General features: G+C 46.7%; 2 protein-coding genes across 2 annotated transcripts in view; one reads left to right on the forward strand and one right to left on the reverse strand.

The window, feature by feature from the left end:
* Positions 1-9,175: 9,175 nt before the first annotated feature.
* Positions 9,176-23,692, forward strand: part of LOC146005631 (leukotriene B4 receptor 1-like) — a 60,596-nt gene continuing 46,079 nt past the window's right edge. The window contains exon 1 of the mRNA XM_083145000.1: positions 9,176-9,280. Within this exon, the coding sequence (XP_083001126.1) occupies positions 9,269-9,280 (12 nt within the window). The 5' untranslated portion in view covers positions 9,176-9,268. The remainder of the gene's footprint in view (positions 9,281-23,692) is intronic.
* LOC146030008 (leukotriene B4 receptor 1-like) lies at positions 11,868-22,625 on the reverse strand. Its single transcript, XM_083158387.1, has 2 exons — positions 22,427-22,625; positions 11,868-12,667 (listed from the first exon to the last, which is right to left on the reverse strand). Exons 1-2 carry the CDS (start codon positions 22,623-22,625, stop codon positions 11,868-11,870), a joined length of 999 nt encoding a protein of 332 aa, XP_083014513.1.

Raw genomic sequence — 23,692 nt, forward strand, 5'->3', positions numbered from 1 at the left:
AGCAGTATCCTAAAGGTCCAGATACACTGGGCGACTATGCCCAGCGTGTATGGACAGCGATGATAGTGTTCATCGCTGCCGGGAAAGCCGCTCAGGGGGAGGACGACTTTGCATAGCGGATCAATATGCAAAGTCGTCCTGAAAGCTGCTCATCTGCTAACCAGCAGATGAACGGCTTTCCCGGCGATGTTGCAGGAGAGCTCAGCAGCTCTCGCCACTAATCGCCCGGCCATACACACTGGGCGGCTGTGAGCTGAAAGCCGCTCAAACCTGCTGTTTTGAGCGACTTTCAGCTCAAATTCGCCCAGTGTGTATGGGCCTTTAGAATGGAAATTTGTCTGAAGCGCTGTGTAAATTACACATACTGTAAGCCACAGTGATTTGCCCGTTATAAAGAGGATTGCCTTTTTACTATGGGGCAGCTCTTATAGGGATACCTTCCCTTTGCATTACTCACTATTTGGCCTCTCGCATGCATGCTACGATCCGTACACATGCCCAGTCGTTCAATAATCAAACACCATGCAAATTTGCACAGCAGCGATCAGGTCTGAATCAGGCCCATTATTTGTCATTTTTTTTCCTCCGACAGAATATACAGCACACTGTAATACCCCTTACAAACATGCTACATACATACCTCCCAACTTGTGCAGTAGTGAAATGGGGCGGGCCTATGTAAATGTGTGTGTGGTCTATGCAAATGAGCCCGGCATCTGCACCGATGAATAGACGTGGTACGCATGCGCACAGCGTCTAATTACCTTCAAGTTGGGGGGACTCCCAGCTGACCATTATATATTATGCCACTCACCGTTATGACCCTGACACCATTTCATGTTCTACACACAATAATGCCCCTTATAAATTATGGCCCACAGTTAGGCTTATAATGACATTCAAATGTCCTGCTAGTTGTCAGGGGTTTATAGGCTCATTGCCAGGGCTTTTATGGCAGAAGATGTGGCTTTCTGTATACTGTAATGGTGGCACCAGTGTATCCAGCACTTCCAGCTAACACTATACAAGCAATGGCGTAACTATATGATTTGTGATTATTATAACACATGATCAGCTACATATACAGTATGAATATGGATATATTTAATACTCTATTTTAAAGTAAAGTCAGATCCATTATAATAGCAGTAATATAAGGAACCATACCAGCAAGTGTTTGAATGTCCCACTTATCCGCTATATATAAATGACTCCCAATTAGTGGAGTCAAGAAAAGAAAGCTTCGAAAACTAGTCTGCTACCTTCTGTGTTTGTGCATGTGTGAGACAAATTAAAAAAAAAATAGGATAATCAATTATAGAGTGCACATAAACCTCCCATGCAGCTATAGGTGTGAATAGTAGACAAATGACATCAAACATTTGAAACACAGCACAAGATACAAAAATATGCAATTCCACCACAGTGCTAGAAGTTGCCCATGTAAAACACACAGGGATAGTTTAAAGCAGGGCTGGGCAACACCGGCCCTCCAGATGTTAATGAACTACACATCACAGGATGCTTTGCATTAGTTTTGCTATGTGGCCATGCTGAAACTGATGCAAGGCATGCTGGGATGTGTAGTTCATCAACATCTGGAGGGCCGGTGTTGCCCAGCCCTGGTTTAAAGCAATACTGTGCTTTTATTTAGGAACGAAATGTTGAATGCAAGCCAGTCCTATAACAATGATCTGAAAAAGACAAACTCCCCTTTTTTGAAGAGGGAGACCAGGAAACAAGCAACAGTGCAGATCATTTAAAATAGAACAACTCTATTGTATCTTAAGTTTTGCTCTATATACAAACAATTGGTTGTATTGATTGTTGATTTTACGCTTCAATAAAATAAAAAAATATAAAAAATAGAACAAATGAATTTAATGAAATGCACTCACAAAAAAAGACATTTAAAACAGCATAGTACATAGAACCTTGGCTTCTGAGGAAGGATCAGGATGATCTGAAATGCATTAAGTGTGGCTCCACCAGCTGCACTACCCAGCAGCTGTCACCGCAAACTTACCAGGAGGTTTCCTGCCTTATCTGGAAATGCAGTGACCATTTCCATCCCTGGATGCTGGGACATGTGTGAGAGAGAAAGAGATGTAGTTTCACTCTTTGCCAACAGATGGCAGTGTTTTGGAGACAAACGGACAGGACATATAGAGATGATTGTTATATATATTATTAACTTTTCTATATTACAGTATTGTTATCTGATTGTGTAATATACTTTAAACATATATGATCACCCCATATTGGGGTCATTAGTATGTATTAAAAGCACATAAAGTACCTATTATTACTATTAATAATTAAAAGGACACAATAAGTAGCTAATAGGTACAGTACTATAGCAGTGGCGTAACTATAAATGTTGCTCCCCCCCCTACCAAAAAGTTTGTGCCCCCCCCCCATGGCATTTTATGTAAACAAATATATATGCCACACTCCCACACCCACACACGTGTCATCAGTACACTACTGAGCTAATGAGCTATTGTAGTGTACCCCTATACCCAGCTGCAAACTTCCATCCGAGTAGGTACATAGTGCAGTCTTTTACCCCCCCATTTCCACTATTATGCACAAACCCCCTCCCCCATGTCACCTCACAATGCATACTGCACACTGCATTATACGCAGGCCCCCTCCCCTATGTCTCCTCACAGTACATACTGCACACTGCATTATACGCAGGCCCCCTCCCCTATGTCACATCACAGTACATACTGCACACTGCATTATACACAGGCCCAGTGGCGTAGCTTTGTTTGGGGTGCCCCCCTGCCGTTAATGGGGGGGCGCGCCCCCCCCCCCCGGCTGCCCGTGCCCCCTCCCCCCATTGCCGCAGGCTTACCTGTCCGCTGCGCGTCCTGGCTCCCCTCCTGGCTTCAATTAATTCTATGCAGACGGACCACGATAAAATGGCCGCCCCCATACCGCAGACAGTTTCAAAGAACAGTCTGCTTTATGGGGCGGCCATTTTATCGTGGTCCGTCTCCATAGCATTGATTGAAGCCAGGAGGGGAACCGGGACGCGCGGACACTGGACAGGTAAGCCTGTGGGGGATGGGGGGCGGGGGGATTTCTTATAGCACCGCAGCCCCCCCGGCGCCCCCATATGCACAGCGCCCCCCCGCGACCGCGGGGGCTGTGGTGCTATAGCTACGCCACTGCACAGGCCCCCTCCCCTATGTCACCTCACAGTACATACTGCACACTGCATTATACGCAGGCCCCCTCGCCTATGCCACCCCCCTGGACACACTGCATTATACACAGCCCCCCTCCCCCATTTTATCCCCCCCAGGACACACTGCATTATACACAGCCCCCCTCCCCATGTCACCCCCATAAGACACACTTCATTGTACACATGCCCCCTCCCCCATGTTACCCTCCCAGGACACACTGCATTATACACAGCCCCCTCCCCCATGTTACCCCCCCCAGGACACTCTTCATTATACACAGGCCCCCTCCCCCAGGACACCCCCCAGGACACACTTCATTATACACAGCTCCCCTCCCCCATGTCACCCCCAGGACACACTTCATTGTACACATGCCCCCTCCCCCATGTTACCCTCCCAGGACACACTGCATTATACACAGCCCCCTACCGCATGTTACCCCCCCCCCCCCCCCCAGGACACTCTTCATTATACACAGGCCCCCTCCCCCAGGACACCCCCCAGGGCACACTTCATTATACACAGCTCCCCTCCCCCATGTCACCCCCAGGACACACTGCATTATACACAGCCCCCTCCCCCATGTTACCCCCCCCCCCCCCAGGACACGCTGCATTATACACAGCCCCCCTCCCACCATGTCACCCCCCAGTAAGCACAACCCCCACCTGACTTCTGTGTTTCTTCCTCTGCAGAGCAGACAGTTGCCTGCCAGCCCAGTGTGGTGAGAGAGGAAGCAGCCGCAGCACAATCAGGCAGACGAGGAGCAGGAAGTGGAGGCTGGACTGAGCCCACTCTCATCCCGTGTGTGAACTAAGAGAAGGTGCAGAAGCTGCAGTGTGGGAGCAGGGGAGGCTCTATCTGAACGCTGCCCGAAAGGAGCTGTGCTCCCATCGTGGCAGCAGTGAGACGATAGAGTAAGGGGTGCTCCGGCAACCGTGCTGGCAGGGCAGGCTGCTGGATGAGGCTACACTGACAAGGCGGCTTCTCTGTAGGAAGAAGATTATTTATTATTAGTATTTATTTACAGTTTCTTATATAGCGCAGCATATTCTGTTGTGCTTTACAATTGGAAACAACAGTGATTAAACAAACTAGGTAGATACAAACTGACATGGAGGAAGGAGGGCGCTGCTCACAATCTATAGGGATAATAGGAGGGATACATAAGGATAGATCCTGCTTGCAGTAGAATTAATGCACTTGCTCCCCCAAGCTGCCGCGGGGTCTGCCACACGGAAGCTACGTCACTGTACTATAGGTTAGGACGTCTGAAAAAAGCTAATCCTTAACTATATTGACAGATATTACTGTGGCACCCCAGAACTTTGGAGTGCCCCGTTTTGAGCCCCGCCAGGGGTTTGCTTTGTTTAACATTGGTGGGCAGTGGTGCCCTTAACTAACATGGCGGACGGCCATTCTAGCATGGGGTTGCCAAGCAACCAACCCGATCAGGAGCGCAGATGATCAGGGACCAGGAGGGACTGACCTTCGAACCCTGCTGACGGGGAAAGAGCGGGAACTGAGAGGGGAGGAGAGTGCTTGTGGCACGAAAGGCAGGAGGAACGCCCCGCGCGAGAAGAGAGGAGAACGGGACGGCGCCTGGAGGAGTGAGGAAGGAGCGTGACGGAGCCAGAGAGGGAGAAGCGCGCTGCCGCAGAAGAGGAGATCGGGCAGCTGAGGAGAATTATCGTGAGGCGGCAGAGACCCGGGCGCAGAGGAGTGACATCACCGCCGGGTAGCAGAGACGCCAGGAGACGCACAGGTGGAGAAGATCCGGAGGCAGCCCGCCCCGCCGTTGCCAGAGACCGGAGAACCGGCGGAGTCACGGAGTGGGGCAACGCCGCACCTGCAGCGCCCCCACTAGTGCACCCCGGTGAAGAGGAAGAGATCCTGCGGAGACACCAGCAGTGTGGAGAGCCGAGTCCCTGTTCGTGACGGGCAGGAGCCTGCAACTGCATCCGGTCACCAGGTACTCACTCAGCCTGCCAGCCCCAGCGCCACTACCCTCATTGGCACCAAACACCCAGCCAGCCTGTCAGCCCCAGTGGCGCTACCCTCATCATCGCCAAGCCCTCCTTAGAGCTATTTGCTCCCCACTGTCAGCCACTTGGCCTCTCGGTACTAACTGCCGCCCCTAACGGTACCCGGCTGGGACCAGTATAAAAAGGGAAAGGGGGCCATTAGAGAAACCAGGCCTCTAGCCCAGGAGAAATACCCTGCCTTTCATTGTACCACCTGCGTCCTCCCTATTGGGAACAGATTAAGAACAGCCTGCCTTTGCCTTGCTGCCTAAACCCCCCAGTGATTGGGTGGTGTTCACCAGTTCATTGCCGCGTTGAGCCAGTGACTACCGGTGTGACAGTTATACTCGTTGGCTTAGTGCCAAAACTCAGGGACTCAGTGTTCTTTTTGATCTATGGACCTTTTGTTATTGTTTGTACTAACTGTATAGTATTACAGTGTTATAGAAGTTCAGTTGCAAATCCTCTTGATGTGTGACCCTTGCTCTCTGCTGTGCACAGATTGCCAGCGGTATTGTTGAAGCTGAATATTGTGCGAGTTGTGGCCTACGGGTATTACAACTGGCCCCATTGCGCACAATATTTCTATTGTAGAACATTTTATATTACTCCCGTAATATTTGGTAATTTCAGTGTACAGGTTGTGTGCCGGTTATTGATTGTCGGTTGTATTGTTATTACTTGAACAACTCCTTTCTGTTATAACGTGATCTTTCACTCCGTAGCAGTCTAAATAAATCGTTCTGATCACCGCCGTAACGTGTGCTGACCGGTTTGTGGGGTTGTTTTGAGATATTGTTTCCCCGGGGAGCTTTGTCCCTCCACCCTCTGAACTGCAGGCGAGTGAAGCAGACAAGACACAGAGGAGCAGCGCCAGAAGAGGAGTCCGGAGTTTCAGGTACCGGCCACATACATCTACACGTGATTTGGTTATATCACATTACCACACAGTGCACTGTGTAATGCTGCTTTCCCACTGCTGAAACGGGTCATTACCCGTTTTTTTTAAACGGGTTTTTAAACGGCAAGAGCCATAAAGACCCTTTCCCACTGCAGCTTTTAAACGGTAAATTACCGTTTAAAAGCCGTTTTTGGCACATTCACACTGCTGTTTAAAAACCCGTTTAACCCATAAAAAATATGAGGGGGGGGGGTTTAAAAAAAAAACAGCGTGGGGTCCCCCCCACAGCTGTAACCAGCACCAGGCTGAAAGAGCCAGGGCCGGTAATTAAAAATCAGGGAACCCGACAAATAGGGGTTCCCCGATTTTTAACAAAAAGCCACAGGCTCCAGGTCAGGGCTTGTTCCAAAAATACGGGGGACAAAATTAGTAGGGGTCCCCCGTATTTTAAGAACCAGCCCCAGGCACAACCAGCCAGCAGGGTAATGCCACAGCCGGGGGGAGACTTTTTATACAAGTCCCACCGGCCAAAGCATTTATCCCTACCGACCAGTTAGCCTGGCCAGGGGCCCTGGGAGAGTGGGGACCCCCAATAAAGGGGTCCTACCCTCCAGGACTTACCTGACCAGGCTGAAGCCTGGTGCTGTCCCCGGTGGCCACCGGGCTGATCATTGTGTAAAAAAATAGATGAAAAACCTATTGTTTTAAACTGTGTAACTATGAGTCCCAGCAAGCCTCCCCCGCAAGCTGGGACTTGGAGAACCACAAGTCCCAGCCTGCGGGGCATTAAAGGGCCCGCTGGGTCTTGTAGTTCCACAGTAAAAAAACTAGATAAATAAATACACACTGACACATTATAAAAATAAAAGTTTAATACATACATTACACACACACTGATACTTACCTATCTTGATCCCGTAGGTAGGTCCCAGGGTCCGGTCCGGTGGCTTGGTTCCGGGGCCTTGGTTCCGGGGCTGGTCCAGTTCCGGGGCTCCAGGGCTGAAGAGTCCGGGGTCCTGGATCCGTAGTAATCCAAAGGGGTACCTGGGGAAAGAAATCCTACTCACCTGTCCTCTGGCGTCCACCCCGGCATCTTCACTTCAAGACGCGCTGCTCCAGGCTGCTGGTACCCGCTCTGCTCCGCTGTATACTAGAGACGCAGAGATCCTTCTTCCTCTGCGTCTCTGCTCAGAATGAATTCTATTGGCCGCCTAGCGGCCAATCAGGAGCCAAGAAAGTCTGCTCCTGATTGGCCAGAAATCATTCTGAGCAGAGACGCAGAGGAAGAAGGATCTCTGCGTCTCTAGTATACAGCGGAGAAGAGCGGGTACCAGCAGCCAGGAGCAGCGCGTCTTGAAGTGAAGATGCCGGGGTGGACACCAGGGTCACCGGGGACAGCACCAGGCTTCAGCCTGTTCAGGTAAGTCCTGGAGGGGGGGACCCCTTTATTGGGGGGGTCCCCACTCCCCCAGGGCCCCTGTCCAGGCTGACTGGTCGGTAGGTTAATGCTTTGGCCGTGGGACTTTATATAATAACTGTCCCCCGGCTGTGGCATTACCCTGCTGGCTGGTTGTGCCTGGGGCTGGTTCTTAAAATACGGGGGACCCCTACTCATTTTGTCCCCCGTATTTTGGGAACCAGCCCTGGCCCTTGAGCCTGGGGCTGGTTTTAAAAAATCAGCGAAGCCCTATTTGTCGGGTCTCCTGATTTTTTAATGCCAGCCCTGGCTCTTTCAGCCTGGTGCTGGTTACGGCAGTGGGGGGGACCCCACGCCGATTTTTTTTTTTAACTAAATACCATTTCAGAGGCATTCCCACTACCTCAAAAACGGTATTTAACCGTGTAGGACTCTGCTTTTAAAACGGGTTGAAATACCGGTTATCTTTAACCGGTATTTCAACTCTGGCACTTTCCCGCTGCAGCCTTAAACAGTAAATTGCGCTGAAAAATCTGCAATTTACCATTTTAGACCAGCAGTGGGAAAGGGCATAAGCCTAGCACCTTATTTTTATTATACTGTACCACTTTTTCTTTCTATTTCACTCTATTGTTATTATATTTTGCAATCTTAAGAGATATTAATAAAAAAATACATTTTAATATTCCTAGGTGCACCATGTATATGATAGATGTTTTCTCTATGTTTTTGCTTAATGTTATTGTCTAATGGTAGCACACTCCCACAATTGGACTCTCAAAGTTGATATACCAAAATATAAGGGGGTCCTCTTTCCTCACATACAGAGGGTCCTGTGCTATTGTCATTCTTTATTTTCTCATTGACCACTACTAGATGGAGCTTACAGGGAAATAAATGCATTAAACAACACTTTGGGGGTATTCAATACCCACGTTAGTTCTGCGGCCACTAAAAATGGTGAGTTTCACAATTTCTTTCAATTACCCTTATTCATATACCCCAAATAAACAACCTCTCTTTTTTTGGGCCTAAATACAGTACATATGCCCCGCAGTAAGCCGAGACACTTTATACTTTTGAGGACCCATAGTGTTGAAAAAAGAGCATTTAAGCAGATTTGGATTTGCCTGGCCGGTGAACCAAACCCCAAACCAAAACTAAATAGGCTTAGCAGTGGATTTATGTCAACTTTTCACAGAGTTTTTGTCTACTTGCCAACCACTTATTTATCTCAGTAATATAGGGGATCCAGATGTTAGAACAATATAGACAGTCAATAGGTTGTAGACAGTCAATAGATAAATATTAATATGGTCAACATAGTGAAAAGGTTGATAACATCAAGTAATTGACATGACAGTGGTCAACACATGAAAAGGTCGACATTAGGGTTTTTTTTGGGGAGGGGGGATTTTGTTGAACTTTTTTATACTTTGACATCTCTGTGGTGATATACCACACCCATAAAATAGTACTGGAGGATCTGCTGAGTTTTAAAATGTAGTCACCAAATTGCCAATAAATCAGGGTTACATTCCTATAACTATTGTTATTTCCGTTCATGACAGGAAACTCTTGTGCAATAAATTGGGGGTTGTGTGTAAAAATCTCCATTTATTTGCTTTTAGATCTGTGTGACCAGTTTGATTTGCAGTACTCTGAAGTGGGTTTATGAAGATATTTGCACTTTTTGGGATATCCTTGTCTGGCAGAGAACTACATTATGTCTAAGAATGTAAGTATTGTATAAGTGTTTATTCTGCATGAGATTACCATTCCTGAAAAAAATCTAACCATTTACAGCTATGAGGTTTCTAATTCTGCTGGATAGGAGGGTTAAAGTTAGGCACTGGGGGAGGGTTAGGCACTAAGGGGAGGGTTAAGCACAAGGGAGCGGCAGGGATGGGCACTAGGGAAGGGTTAGGCACTGGGGGAGGGGCAGGGATGGGAACTAGGGGGAGGGTTAGGCACTAGGGTGGCAGGGATGGGCACTAGGGGGAGGGTTAGGCACTAGGGGGGCAGGGATGGGCACTAGGAGGGCATGGATGGGCACTAGGGGGAGGGTTATGCACTAGGGGGCAGGTATGTGCACTGGGTGAAGGTTAAGCACTGGGGGGGGGGGGCAGGGATGGGCACCAGGTGAGAGTTAGGCACTAGGGTAAGGTTTAGGCACTAGGGGGAGGGTTGGAATTAGGCAATAGCTGGAGTGTTATGGTAATGAATTAGAGAAAAAGTTAGGGTTAGGCACTAGGTTGATGGTTATAGTTAGGGATTAGAGGAAGATGTGCGGGCGTGTGAGGGACGGGCAGGCAGACAAGGGAGATAAAGTAGGACACCCTTCTTGCCCTCTGTCCTGTACTAGCAGCCACAGTTGGGTCACCGCCTCCTTCATTGCTGCCTGCACACAAGACAAGTCATGGCGCAGGCTGCAGCTTAACATTCAATTCAGCCATCACAGCCCATTCTGGAACTGCAACGCTGCGGGGGGGAGGGAGCACAGCATTGCCATGGATCACTACAGAGATCCGATCTGTGGCAGATGGGGGGGGGGGGGGGGAGAGTACCGCAGCGGTGGATGTCCCCCTCGTCCAGTGTTAAGGTTGCATGACCCCCTAGCACACCTCTAGTTTCGGTTCTGGGGTTAGGCACTAGGGGGAGGGTGATGGTTATGTTTACGGATTAGAGGAAGAGTTTGAGTTAGACACTATGAGGAGGGTTAGGCACAAGAGGGAGGGGGGTGGAGGATTAGGGTTAGTGGTAAGTGGTTTTCCCATATAAGATACTTCCAATTAATGTTCCTAGTTAAAATAAAATGAAAGCAAGTGTCTAAGCTGTTTCTGTACTGTATAGCACCTTTCTGCACATTTACCTGTTTTCATTTGTCTGTAATGTTGATGACAATGTTGGTTGTTAGACACACATGAGAAGAGTCCAGTGCCTAAGGGAATAAGTCCTGCATACTGTACAACAGCACATCCTGCAGCCATGTGCCACTAGTGCTAGTCACCAAGAGGTGTATTCTGCACTGGACCACATATGAAATGTACAAAATTTAATATAAGAACCAGCTTATGTAATTGGTATGGTAATCAGGTACTTAATAATAGATGGAGGTGCCCCTAGAAATTTGAATAAACAATATTCATACAACAACTGGGTTTGACTGGGACTGCAGCCAAACAAAGACATTTCTTGGTGGAGGCACACTTTTAACAATTGATATGATGAATATATTTTAAAACATAACTTTTCACATATGCTAAAAAATGGTGTAAAAAATAAATAAATAAATAAATAAGAGAATGTATACAATCTTCCTCAGATTATCGTAACATAAGTACAATCGTGGTACATACAGTATATAAAAACAAATAGTTCCAATGCCAAACAGGAATTGGTAGCAACGGTATGATTTTTGGGATAAAAGGATAATAGTGAATACCAATCTGAGGGCATTAATCACTTTGATCTTTGGTATGCCTGGAAATTTCCTGGGATAAGCTGCGGTGCAGGATCGGGATCTCCCAGAAAATTTCCGGGCATGCAACTGATTAGTAGGTGTGCGCCAGTGGTGCATCCAGCCGCGCACCATCTCTAGGGGCAGCCGCCCCTGCCCTCCCCCCGCATAGCTCCCCACCTGCAACTTCCCGCCATTTACCACCCCTTCTGTGGTGAGTATTTGTGGGGCAGGACATACCTGATCTGGAAGGTTTGTTCTGCCCCTGGAAAATTCACCACAAAAGGTTAATATACAGTATTTAACGAATTGGATCATTTAAACTATTAGTTTTAATATATGCACCACTATAGTTCTTATTTTGCAAATGCTCCAACTAAATTTGTAAATGTTTTATGAATTTTTACTTATCACTTTCTAAGGAATATTGTATACATTCTCTTATTTTTTTTTACACCATTATTTTAGCATAAGTGAATTAAAAGTTATGTTTTAAAATATATTCATCATATCAATTGTTAAAAGTTTGCCTCCACCAAGAAATGTCTTGCAGTCGCAGTCAATCCCAGTTGTTGCCATGTGCCATTATGCATGTGGTGCATGGCCATTGATTTATTTTTGACATCTTGTGTCATGTACAGGGTATACAGCCCTTATGTTTTAAACTTGTACAAAATGAGATTCTGGATCAAATGTTCTAAGCAATGATTTGGTAGTCCTGTCACACTTTAGACAATAAAGCCACTACATTTAAAATGGTAGATTTTTTTTCCCTTAAAACTATCTGGTTTTGTTACACACTAATGGCTATATCACCAAAACTGTGCCAGGGCCAGGGAGCTGGAGCACATTTGGACCAGAATATCTACAGTTGGTTATACTGATCCATATTGTCAAATGTCTGTTTAGTTTTCTCTACAGACTGATTTCGGCTTCTCTGCTGGAAAGATTGTGAGACTTTCCTTAAACTGTTTGCCTCGGAGCCAGTTGCTTCAAAGAATTTGGCCATAAATCCCACCCCAGCAGTTCTTATGAAATGGCTACCAGCAAATACGTACAGAATAGGATTAGCACTGCTGCTGAGAAACGCTAGGGCTATTGCATTGGGCCTGGCTGTACGAGCTGCCTTTCTTAGAACATCTGATGAGTACAGTTCTCCGGAGACTTGGATCATATTCACTATTTGGTATAGAATCCAGAAGAGAGCAAATATTATTATGATCATGATGACCAGTCTGTTAGTCCTATGTTTGGTCTGAAATTTAGCAGTACGTAACCTTAGTCCAATGTAGATGTAGCTGGACAGTATGACTGTGAAGGGGATAACAAATCCCATAATTATCTCAAACATGTTTCGAAAGACGATATGCTGAAAACCACTTCCTCCTTGGGTTTGTTTGTTGACACATTGGTTTCGGCCATCATTGGTTACTACTGAGCGGTAAGTTGGGACAGGAATGGACAACAGAGATGCTAACACCCATATTGCCAAAACTATGCTCCTGACAATTGACTTTCGTCTGATCGTATGAGATGTGAATGGCATGGCTACAGCTAGAAAGCGGTCTATGCTCATATAAGTAATGAGGTAGATGCTGGTGTACATACTGAAGCCACTAATGTAATGACACATTTTACAGATGATATTTCCAAATTCCCAGCTGCCTGTGGCCAGGAGATGGAGGAAAAATGGTGCTGTAGTAGTAGTAGTAGTAGTACGTTTATTTATAAGGCGCCACAAAGTGTCCGCAGCGCCGTACATAGCAAACAAAAACAAAAAACAAATTACAAGGTAACGTACAGGGTGTGTAGAAAGATACAGTATAAATAGGGGTATAGCTGGTAGAACTAAAATCAGCATCAGTTCAGAAGTAGGTGTCAAAATAGTCAAGGAGACCGAAGATGAAGTAGAGGAAGGGAAGAACAGGACAGGAGCACAGGTGAGGTAATGAGGTAGGGTGAGTACGTGAGGAAGGAGGGCCCTGCTCATAAGAGTTAACATACTAAAAATAGGTGGGTGGACGAACGAAATACAATAGGATAAGTAGGAACGGAGGGGAACGGAGGCAGGATAGGAGGATCAAAAGAGGTTAGGAGGAGGGATAGGCTAGTCGAAAAAAGTGGGTTTTGAGGGAGCGCTTGAAGGAGGTAAGGGAATCAGATAGCCTGATGGGTGGCGGGAGGTTGTTCCAGTGCAGGGGGGCAGCGCGAGAGAAATCTTGGACACGGGAGTGGGAGGAGGTGATTAGGTGAGAGGTCAGTGTGAGGAGTACTATGATGTCCGCCATGGCCAAATTTAAAATAAGAATGCAGGTGACTGTACGTTTCTTCATTTGGATCAACACTGTCCAGATGGTAAAAGCATTGCCTGGAAATCCAATAATGAACGCGACTGAGAGGATGGCAATGCCAAGATGGCGGGATGATTCAGAAGTTGTCCCTGGGTTCTCTGTGGAATGTACTAAATAGTCATTGGGCGTGGTCATATGTCCAAGCACTGTGTTCTGTCAATAGCAAAGAAACACATTTTATACTTATGCTTTATATCCATTGTATACATTGCTATTTTTCAGCAGGAACTCAGTTCCTGAACCTCTCATTAAATAAGATGTCATCAGGAACGGAGTTCCTGAACCTGTCCTGGGCCAAAATGTATTTCCATAAAATAAGTTTTATTTTAAAGTTAAATTTGAGTGCTTTCTTTTCTAATCATATATAGATAGATACAGTAGATAGATATTAGATGTATAGATCTATCTATCTATAGATCAATTTTTTTTAATACTGTAGCTTTACCCCCAGGCTCAGTGTTCCTGAACCTATATTTACAGAATAATAGTACTCATTGTATATATTATTGTTCATTTGTTTATTTGTGTAGTGACACACAATATTAAGATTAAAGGCCCCCTTACATTATGCGATTTGGGCACGATTTTGCCCGATTCGGATGAATCGGGCCGTGAAATCGTCCCAAATCGCATATGGTGACATCCCCTCCGACCCGATGCGCGGCCCCGTGCGCATCGGATCGGAGATGGGAGGTCGGACGGGCTGCACATAAGATTTGCTAAATCTTATGTGCTGCCCGGAGCCGTGCTCCCCCACAACAGGGGACCTACCAGAGTCAGGCGCAGGGAGCCGGGCAGCATCAGCGGGAGCAGGGGGGGCGGCGCAGAGTACTAGGGAGCCGGGCAGGAGAAGACGCTGCAGCAGCAGCACTTCAAAAAAAAAAAGGGCCATACAAACGCATAGGAAGCCATTCATTGGCTGAGACCTCTCTCAGCCAATCAGCGATTGGCTGAGACCTCTCTCAGCCAATCAGCGATTGGCTGAGACCTCTCTCAGCCAATCGCTCATTGGCTGAGAGAGGTCTCAGCCAATCAATGGCTTCCTATTCGTTTGTATGGGGTTTTTCTTTTTTTTTGGAAGTGCTGCTGCTGCATCGTGTTCTCCTGCCCGGCTCCCTGGTACTCTGCGCTGCCGCCCCCCCTGCTCCCTGCCCAGCGGCTTCCTGCCCGGCTCCCTGCACCCCGACCCCCCCCCTGCCCACTCTCTGTTTGCGGGCATATTCCTGCTGCTGTCCCCCGCTCCCATTGTCCCTGCAGCTCCCCGGGAGTGGCATGTGATAAATCGCATGCGATTTATCACATGCAAAACTTGGCACATGAAGTGCCATCGCATGTGATCCCTCCCGGGGAGCTGCTGGGACAATCGGGTCCGACTTGTCGTTATGACAAGTCGGACAAATGTAAGGGGGCCTTAACTTTCAAGAGAATATGTAATCATTCACATCAGTGCCTGCCCCTTGGAGTTTACAGTCAGCCAGCGTTACACATACTACAGATGTTTCGCACTACATTGCTGTTGTGTATAGCAGTGTCCTGTAGCGGAATCGCAATGTGTACACATCACTGGCCGTCTCTCATTAGAATGAATGGTTTACTGCAACAACCCAAGAGAACACATCTGTATATGAGAGTAACAGTGAATTCGATATTTTTTTTATATATCAATAGTCATATCCAATTCAATGAGAAGATAAATGCAGATTTACGCTCCACTTTTTTGGGGGACTCCAACATTGTCCAAAGTGGACACTTCACCAAGGGTACAAGAAGCAGGGGGTAAACATTCTCCATAAAGCCAACACCACTGGACCCTGTGGACTGGTATAATCCCCATTTTGGGAATAATAATAAAAACGCAACATTGGAATGGACACGGACACACCTTCCATTTTATTGGACATCCAAAATATATACGGTACCGGTATAGTAGCTGCTTTTGTCACCTGTATTTTAATTTAAATATATTTTTATTGGGTTTATAATATATGTTTACTTTGTTTTTTTTTTATTGATGAATTATCTGCATTTATCTTCTCATTGAATTGGATATGACTATTGACATAAGTGTTAAAATACCTTTTTAGCGCAGGTTTTTTGTTTTCTTTATACAAAAAGAAAATATTGAATTCACTGTTACTTTATTGGGTTTAATTTGACTTTGTTTCCTTTATTTATGAATTATCTACATTTATGTTCTCATTAAATTGGATATCATTATTATTGATATAAATTATAATTCCTCTTTAGCACAGTTTTTTAATTTGCTTTCTTTGTCTACTTTGTACGGGATTAACGCCCCTAATTGATCAAGCTACTGCTTGGCCACACATCTCTGCCTAAAGCACCCTCACTGAGATAACTTGTTATCTATTTTTTTGTATCCACACACAGTTTTTTTTTTTATATACCTACCCCTGGTTCTTGGCTGCAAACTCATAATATTATAATTGTATGATAACCAAATTATGATGAGAATACATTTTTGCACACAAAATACTATTTCTGCATATCTCATTGGATTAAGGTTTGTGGCAGCCCCAGGAGAAGTAGCTTGTGCAGGTTGGCGCCACTTTGTGGCACATAAAGTAATTTTCATACCTATTTTGGTACTTGTGTATTATCACGGCGCCCATCGCATTGCATACCATAAGGCTTAATATGGTATGCAATGAGATGAGATGCGATGCGATGTGACCCGATCTTATACAATTTGAAATTGTATACGATTGTATATGGCATACAATGAGATGAGATGAGATACAATTTTAAATTGTATAAGCACACTAATGGTTGCTTTCAATGTCAATTGGCCGACATATAAGATTTTTAATTGTATAAGCACCTTAATAGGTGCTTACAATGTTAATTGCACCCCCACGCCACCCCCACTATCAACGCCAACCCGAGGGGCGGCGGTATGCGTCCTCCGACGTTTTCATACCTCCACTATCCATGTCAGCGTGGAGTTGACTCTATACAATGTGGTGATCGCAGCGAGCCACCGAGCCCGAAGCGTGGCGAGCGCAGCGAGCCACGCGAGGGGGCGCGTAATACATGTAAAGTAAAACGCGGCCCCTCGCGGGGCTCACTGCACTCGCCGCGCTTCCGGCTCGGCGGCTCGCTGCGCTCGTCACGCTATATAAAGTAAACTCCACGCCGACATGGATAGTGGGGGTATGAAAAGGTCGGAGGACGCGTACCGCCGCCCCTCGCCACGCTTCGGGTTGGCGTTGATAGTGGGGGTGGCGTGGGGGTGCATTTAACATTGTAAGCACCCATTAGGGTGCTTATACAATAAAAAAATCTTATAGGGGGCCAATTAACATTGAAAGCACCCATTAGTGTGCTTATACAAATTAAAATCGTATCTCATCTCATTGTATGCCATTGTATGCCATATACAATGGTATACAATTTTAAATGGTACTCTTTACCTAGCACGGCGCCCATCGCGGCCATCGCGGGCATTGAATGCACTAAAAAATCGGGTGCGACGCGACCGACGCGATGCCCGTGATTTCCCATAGGGATCAATGTTAAATTTCTCAATTGACCCGATTTTTCTGTTCAATGCCTCAATTGACCCGATTTTTCCATAGGAAACAATGTTAAATGGCCCACAGAGGCCAAACAGGCACCCTAAAGTGAGAAATGTCCCCCACAATTGTTAACGCCACCCCACGATCAACGTCAACCCGAAGCGTGGCGAGCGCAGCGAGCCCGCGATGGGCGGCGGTACGCGTCCTACGACCTTTTCATACCCCCACTATTCACGTCGGCGTGGAGTTGAGAATAGAATAGTGTGGCGAGCGCAGCGAGCCACCGAGCCCGAAGCATGGCGAGCGCAGCGAGCCCCGTGAGGGGACGCGGATACCTGTGAAGCCCGCGAAGGGATGCGTTTACCTGTGAAGGTATCCGCGTCCCCTCGCGGGGCTCGCTGCGCTCGCCACGCTTCGGGCTCGGTGGCTCGCTGCGCTCGCCACACTATTCTATTCTCAACTCCACGCCGACGTGGATAGTGGGGGTATGAAAAGGTCATAGGACGCGTACCGCCGCCCCTCGCGGGCTCGCTGCGCTCGCCACGCTTAAGGTTGACGTTGGTCGTGGGGTGGCGTTAACAATTGTGGGGGCCATTTCACACTTCAGGGTGGCTATTTGGCCTCTGTGGGCCATTTAACATTGTTTCCTATGGAAAAATCGGGTCAATTGAGGCATTGAACAGTAAAATCGGGTCAATTGAGAAATTTAACATTGATCCCTATGGGAAATCGCGTTGCACCCGATTTTTAGTGCATTCAATGGCCGCGATGCCCGCGATTTTTTTACCTGCGATGCCCACAATCAAAATCGTGGGCGCCGTGCTAGGTAAAGAGTACCTTTTACATTGTATAAGATGCCATAAGATGGAAATCGTGGGCGCCATGCTAATACACAAGTACCCTTATTTTTTTAAAAGATTGACATGGCTGCTCCTCCCTGATTAAGCCATGACCCTTCATTACCGGGGCCCGGGAAAGTTCTCTATGGCCATAAATGTGTTAAACACAATCTAGTGCCCCCAGTTCACATAATGCTATACAGAAACTACTGTATAGTTCATAAGTGCCCCCCATGTTGCTGAAGTAGCTATAGGTGGGAGCCCCGGGGCAAACACCACAGCCGTCTTGTTGTTAATCTGGCACTGGTGGCCTCATGCAGTGTTGGTAGTAAATCAACAAGCCCACATACAGAATTTTAAGCATCTGTTCTTATAAAAGATATGTCTGCAAAATGGTATTTTTCAGCTTACACCTAACTGTGTGATTTTGCCCTCACTATAATAGGGGAAATTTACTAAGATGTGTATTCTACTTCACATGTGATGTTTCTATGGGCATCCAATAAGAATCTACTTCTTATTTATTTAGCACCATCGTCTAGAAGATACTAAGTAGATCTAAACAGGATCTGATTGGTTGCCCATAGAAACATCACATGTGAAGTAGAATTCACATCTTAGAAATTTCCCCCAATATGTCCATGTTAGATCACCTGGGGCGGGATGCACTAACATCCGCCACCCCTTACCGCCTCAAAATTAGTATTGCAAAGGGCAGCTGCTGCAACAAGCAGTCCTTTGCAAAGCAGCCAGCGGAGGGTGAGTGGTTCCTCGGCGGCTCTCCCCTATCCTGCAGTACCCAGCTGCAGGGCTCTCCTCCTCCCTGCACCTGGAAGGGGAAGTGCAGGGCTAGGGAGTATGAGGTCACCAGTTCGGGCAGCACAGCAAGAGGCTGCCTGGACACAGATGAGGAGGAGGAAGGGGGGGGGGGGGGGTGCGTGAAAAGTAAGTGGTAAGAAGCCCATAGACTTCTATAGGGTATCACCAGCTTTTGCTGGCGATACCCCCCCCCCTGCAGCAGTAACCTGGCGTGTGCACCCGGCATGCATAACAAAATGCGGTAAAACCCAGATTTTCCGCATTTTTGTGATAGTGCATACTGCCCCAGTTCATCATTGTTGGTTATAGATTTGGATTGAATCTATCTTAGTCTAGAAAATGATAGACTTAGCTTCAGATGTATCAAGCTTCAAAAGTGATAAAATGGAGAGTGATAAACAACTAGCCAATCAGCTCCTAACTACCATGTTACGGGTTGGTTTTGAAAAATTACAAGTGGGAGCTGATTGGCTGGTTGTTTATCACTCTCCATTTTATCACTTTTTGAAGCTTGATACAGCTGTCCGAAAATCTGATTGGTTTCTAGGGGCAACATAATCTCTTTTTATTTTTAGAAGTTTAATAAATTTACTCTTTAAGGGTAAATGTCAGAAGCGATCCGACAGTGTATCATGTTCACATGGTTTTGTTCATTGGAGAAGGAATTTGCCTTTGCGAGTGAACCAGAATAAAGGCCAGTGTGTATACTATATAGTCATACATATCTTGCAGTGTATGTAGCCTTGGAATCTACAGGTGAAACTCGAAGAATTTGAATATTGTGCAATGGTTCATTTATTTCAGTAATTCTACTTAAACGGTGAAACTAATATATTATATAGGCTCATTACATGCAATGTGAGATATTTCAAGGCTTTATTTGTTATAATTTTGATTATAACGGCTTAGAACTTATAAAATCCCCGGTACTTGTTTCCTAGCACGGCCACAATCGTGAGTAATCGTGTCCCTTACTTAAGGGACACGATTACCCACGATGGACCCGATTTCTTTTGAAATCAGGTCCATTTTGCCGGCTAGGATAAAATATCGGGGGCATCGCGTCGGTCGGGACCATTAACATTGGTCCCGACGCGACCGACGCGATGCCCCCGATATTTCCATAGACTTCAATGTTAAAAAATATTTTAACATTGAAATCTTGTCGGGAAAGGTAAAATATCGGGGGCATCGCGTCGGTCGGGACCATTAACATTGGTCCCGACGCGATGCGACGCGATGCCCCCGATTTTTGCATAGGATTCAATGTTAAAATTTTTTTTAACATTGAAATGGTGTCAAAATGTCAAAAAATGTGAAATGGGTCCATATGACCCATTTCACATTATAGATGTCCCCGTCGTCGCCCCACGATAGACGCCAACCCGAAGCGTGGCGAGCGCAGCGAGCCCGTGAGGGGCGGCGGTACGCGTCCTCCGACCTTTTCATGCCCTACTATCCACTAGGGCGTGGAGTGAGAATAGAATAGTGTGGCGAGCGCAGCGAGCCACCGAGCCCGAAGCGTGGCGAGCGCAGCGAGCCCCGCGAGGGGACGCAGATACCTTCACAGTTATACGCGTCCCCTTGCGGGCTTCACAGGTGTCCGTGGCGACGCGGACACCTGTGAAGCCCGCGAAGGGACGCGTTTACCTGTGAAGGTATCCGCGTCCCCTCGCGGGGCTCGCTGCGCTCGCCACGCTTCGGGCTCGGTGGCTCGCTGCGCTCGCCACACTATTCTATTCTCACTCCACGCCCTAGTGGATAGTAGGGCATGAAAAGGTCGTAGGACGCGTACCGCCGCCCCTCGCGGGCTCGCTGCGCTCGCCACGCTTCGGGTATGCGTCTATCGTGGGCTGCTGTTTACGCGCTTCAATTTGGGGGGGTTGGGAATTTTTTTCATTGAATACAATGTAAAATTGGGTCCCAGGGACCCAATTTACATTGGATTCAATGAAAAAAATCGGGTCAAAAATCGGTCGGTCGCGTCGATCGCATCGCATGCGACCAAATCGCATGCGATGCGATCGACCCGATTTTTTTCAGCACGACCACCCCGATCTTAATCGGTGTGGCCGTGCTAGGAAACAAGTACCAAATCCCCAAATTCACAATCTCAGAAATTTAGACTATTACATGAAATCAGTAAAAAAAGGATTTTATATACAGAAATTTCTGCCCTCTGAAAAGTATAATCATGCGTATGTACTTGGTTTGGGCTCCTGTTGCATTACTTACTGCCTCAATGTGGCGTGGCATGGATGCCATCAGCCTGTGGCACTGCTGATGTGTTATAGAAGACCAGGATGGTTCAATAGTGGCCTACAGCTCTTCTGCATTGTTCGGTCTCTCATGTCTCTCATCTTTCTTTTGGCAAAGCCCCATAGATTCTCTATGGGGTTCAGGTCAGATGAGTGTGCTGGCCAATGGAGCACAGTAATCCCATGGCCATTGAACCAGGTTTTGGTACTTTTGCCAGTGTGGAACCAACACCAGCAGATGACATGGCTACTCAAATCCACACAAACTGAGGAAACATCACACTGGACTTCAAGCATCTTGGACTGTATGCCTCTCCATTCTTCATCCAGATCCTGGGACCTTATTTTCCAAATGAGATGCAAAATTTGCTGTCATCAGAAAAGAGGACTTTGCACGGCAACAGACCAGTTCTTTTTCCCAGGTAAGATGCTTCTGATGTTGTTTGTTGTTCAGGAGCGGCTTGACAAGAGGAATACTACATTTGAAGCCCATGTCCAGGATCCATCTGTGTGCTGTGGCTCTTGATGCACTAACTCAAGCCTCAGTGCACTCCTTGTGAAGCTCCACCATACTTTTGAATGGCCTTTTCCTGACAATCTTCTAAAAGCTGTGGTCATCCCTGCTGCTTGTGAAACTTTTTCTTTCACACTTTACCTTGTACTTAACTTTCTATTAATGTGCTTTGATACAGCACTTTGAGAACATCCAACTTCTTTGGCAATTTCCTTTTGAGGCTTTCCCTCCTTGTGGAGGGGGTCAATGATGGTTTTCTGCAGCTGTCAGGTCAGTAGTCTTCCCCATGATTGTGAGTTCTGCTGAATCACACTGAGAGACCATTTAAAGGCTCAGATACCCTTTGCAGGTTATTTAGCTGATTAGAGTGTAACATTTTGAGCCTACAATACTGAACCTTTCACAATATTCAATTTTTTTTTGAGATTTTGGATTTGGGGTTTTTCAGTAACTGTAAACCATAATCATTAAAATTATAACAAATAAAGGCGTAAAATATCTCACTTGCATGTAATGAGTCTATATAATATATTATTTCCACCTTTAAAGTTGGATTACCGTATTAAATGAACTTTTGCTCAATTCTCTAATTTTTCGCGTTTCACCTGTATTATATTCCCTTAGTTTTTTACTCATATAAACTGTCTGTAAAGCTGTGTGAAGCAATTACAGGGCATCTTTGCTGCATATTTAAAATGACAAAATGTAAAAAATATGATAACGTTGTTTTTGCCTTTAAAATAATCACTTTAAATCTGCAGCCAAGATTGCCAAAATCGCGCTGCTTCACAGAACTTGCACCCTAATAGGAGTATTCAATGATTTTTTTCTCCATGTGCAGCGAATCCTGTTTAGGATTCGCTGCACATTCGCAGGGTCCTGGAGGGCTGCAGCATTCGCTGCCAGCCCTCCCTGTCACCCTATTCAATGCAGCAGGGGCTTGCTGCCCCTGCTGGCGAATTTTAGCCCCTGCTGCGAATGCCGCAGGGAGCCGGGGGATGGAGGAAGGCAAGCCTCCCTGCCTGCCCCTGAATTTCTGTTGGGGAGAAGGAGGGCTTAAAGGGACACAGGCAGAGCAGAAGGAGAAGTCTCTCCGTCACTCACCATGCGCCGCTCCGTCCTGCAGCAGCAGCAGCTCAGAGTTGCTGATGTCGGAGAAGCCGTCACCCTCCTTCTCATTCACCTGAGGTACTGGTTGCTTATCCAGCCCAGCGGCAGGGGCACCATCATCCCCATCTGCCTGCGCTGCTGCTAGCTCCATGTTCTTATCAATACTATCGATGTCACTGTATCTGTCCACCATCACCACTAGTGGCTTGCAGGGTGCTGCTGGGGTCGGAGCCGCTGCACTCACTGGTCCCGATTGTGCCTATGTAATGATCGGGACCAGTGTGCAGTGAATATATGAATATTAATGAGCGGCTCCGGCTCCCGGCCCCCTGCTGGCGAATGTGTAAAAAAAAAAAAAAAATTTTGTTTAAAAAAAAAAAAAATATTAAAAATATATTCATGTGCTGCAAGTATATGAATAAAAATAGCATGCCCTTTCATAGAAAAAAAAATCTGATTTTTTAACACCAAAAAAAAAATTCAAAACGCTTTAATTTAAAAGATCACATTACAGTTCACCTAAAAAAGATGACGAATGCTAAACGGAGAATCATGGCGAAAATCAATGGAGAAAGCAGTTCTCCATTTGAGCATTGAATACACTGTCGGCGAATTCCACTAAAAACCCCATTGAAAATCACAGGCGAATTGTGGAGAATCATTTACGGCGAATCGGCAGACATTCACTGTTCATTTGTGGCGAATTGCCTCCATTGAATATGGCGAATTGTTTTTTCTAACAGAAAATTCGCCGTTAACCCAGCGAATTGCCAGATTCACTGAAAAAAAACGGCGAATCTGAGGCATTTAGGAGTATTCAATGATTTTTTTCTCCATGTGCAGCGAATCCTGTTTAGGATTCGCTGCACATTCGCAGGGTTCCGGAGGGCTGCAGCATTCGCTGCCAGCCCTCCCTGTCACCCTATTCAATGCAGCAGGGGCTTGCTGCCCCTGCTGGCGAATTTTAGCCCCTGCTGCGAATGCCGCAGGGAGCCGGGGGATGGAGGAAGGCAAGCCTCCCTGCCTGCCCCTGAATTTCTGTTGGGGAGAAGGAGGGCTTAAAGGGACACAGGCAGAGCAGAAGGAGAAGTCTCTCCGTCACTCACCATGCGCCGCTCCGTCCTGCAGCAGCTCAGAGTTGCTGATGTCGGAGAAGCCGTCACCCTCCTTCTCATTCACCTGAGGTACTGGTTGCTTATCCAGCCCAGCGGCAGGGGCACCATCATCCCCATCTGCCTGCGCTGCTGCTAGCTCCATGTT

The sequence above is a fragment of the Crinia signifera genome, chromosome 1, assembly GCF_055691185.1.
Source record: "Crinia signifera chromosome 1, ASM5569118v1, whole genome shotgun sequence".
NCBI lineage: Eukaryota > Metazoa > Chordata > Amphibia > Anura > Myobatrachidae > Crinia > Crinia signifera.

Coding starts and splice junctions, on each gene's coding strand:
- LOC146030008 (XM_083158387.1), bottom strand. CDS start 22,625: ATGGTGGACAGATACAGTGACATCGATAGTATTGATAAGAACATGGAG. Junction 12,668..22,426: donor GCAGGACGGAGCGGCGCATG/GTGAGTGACGGA, acceptor TCCTGGCCACAG/GCAGCTGGGAATTTGGAAAT.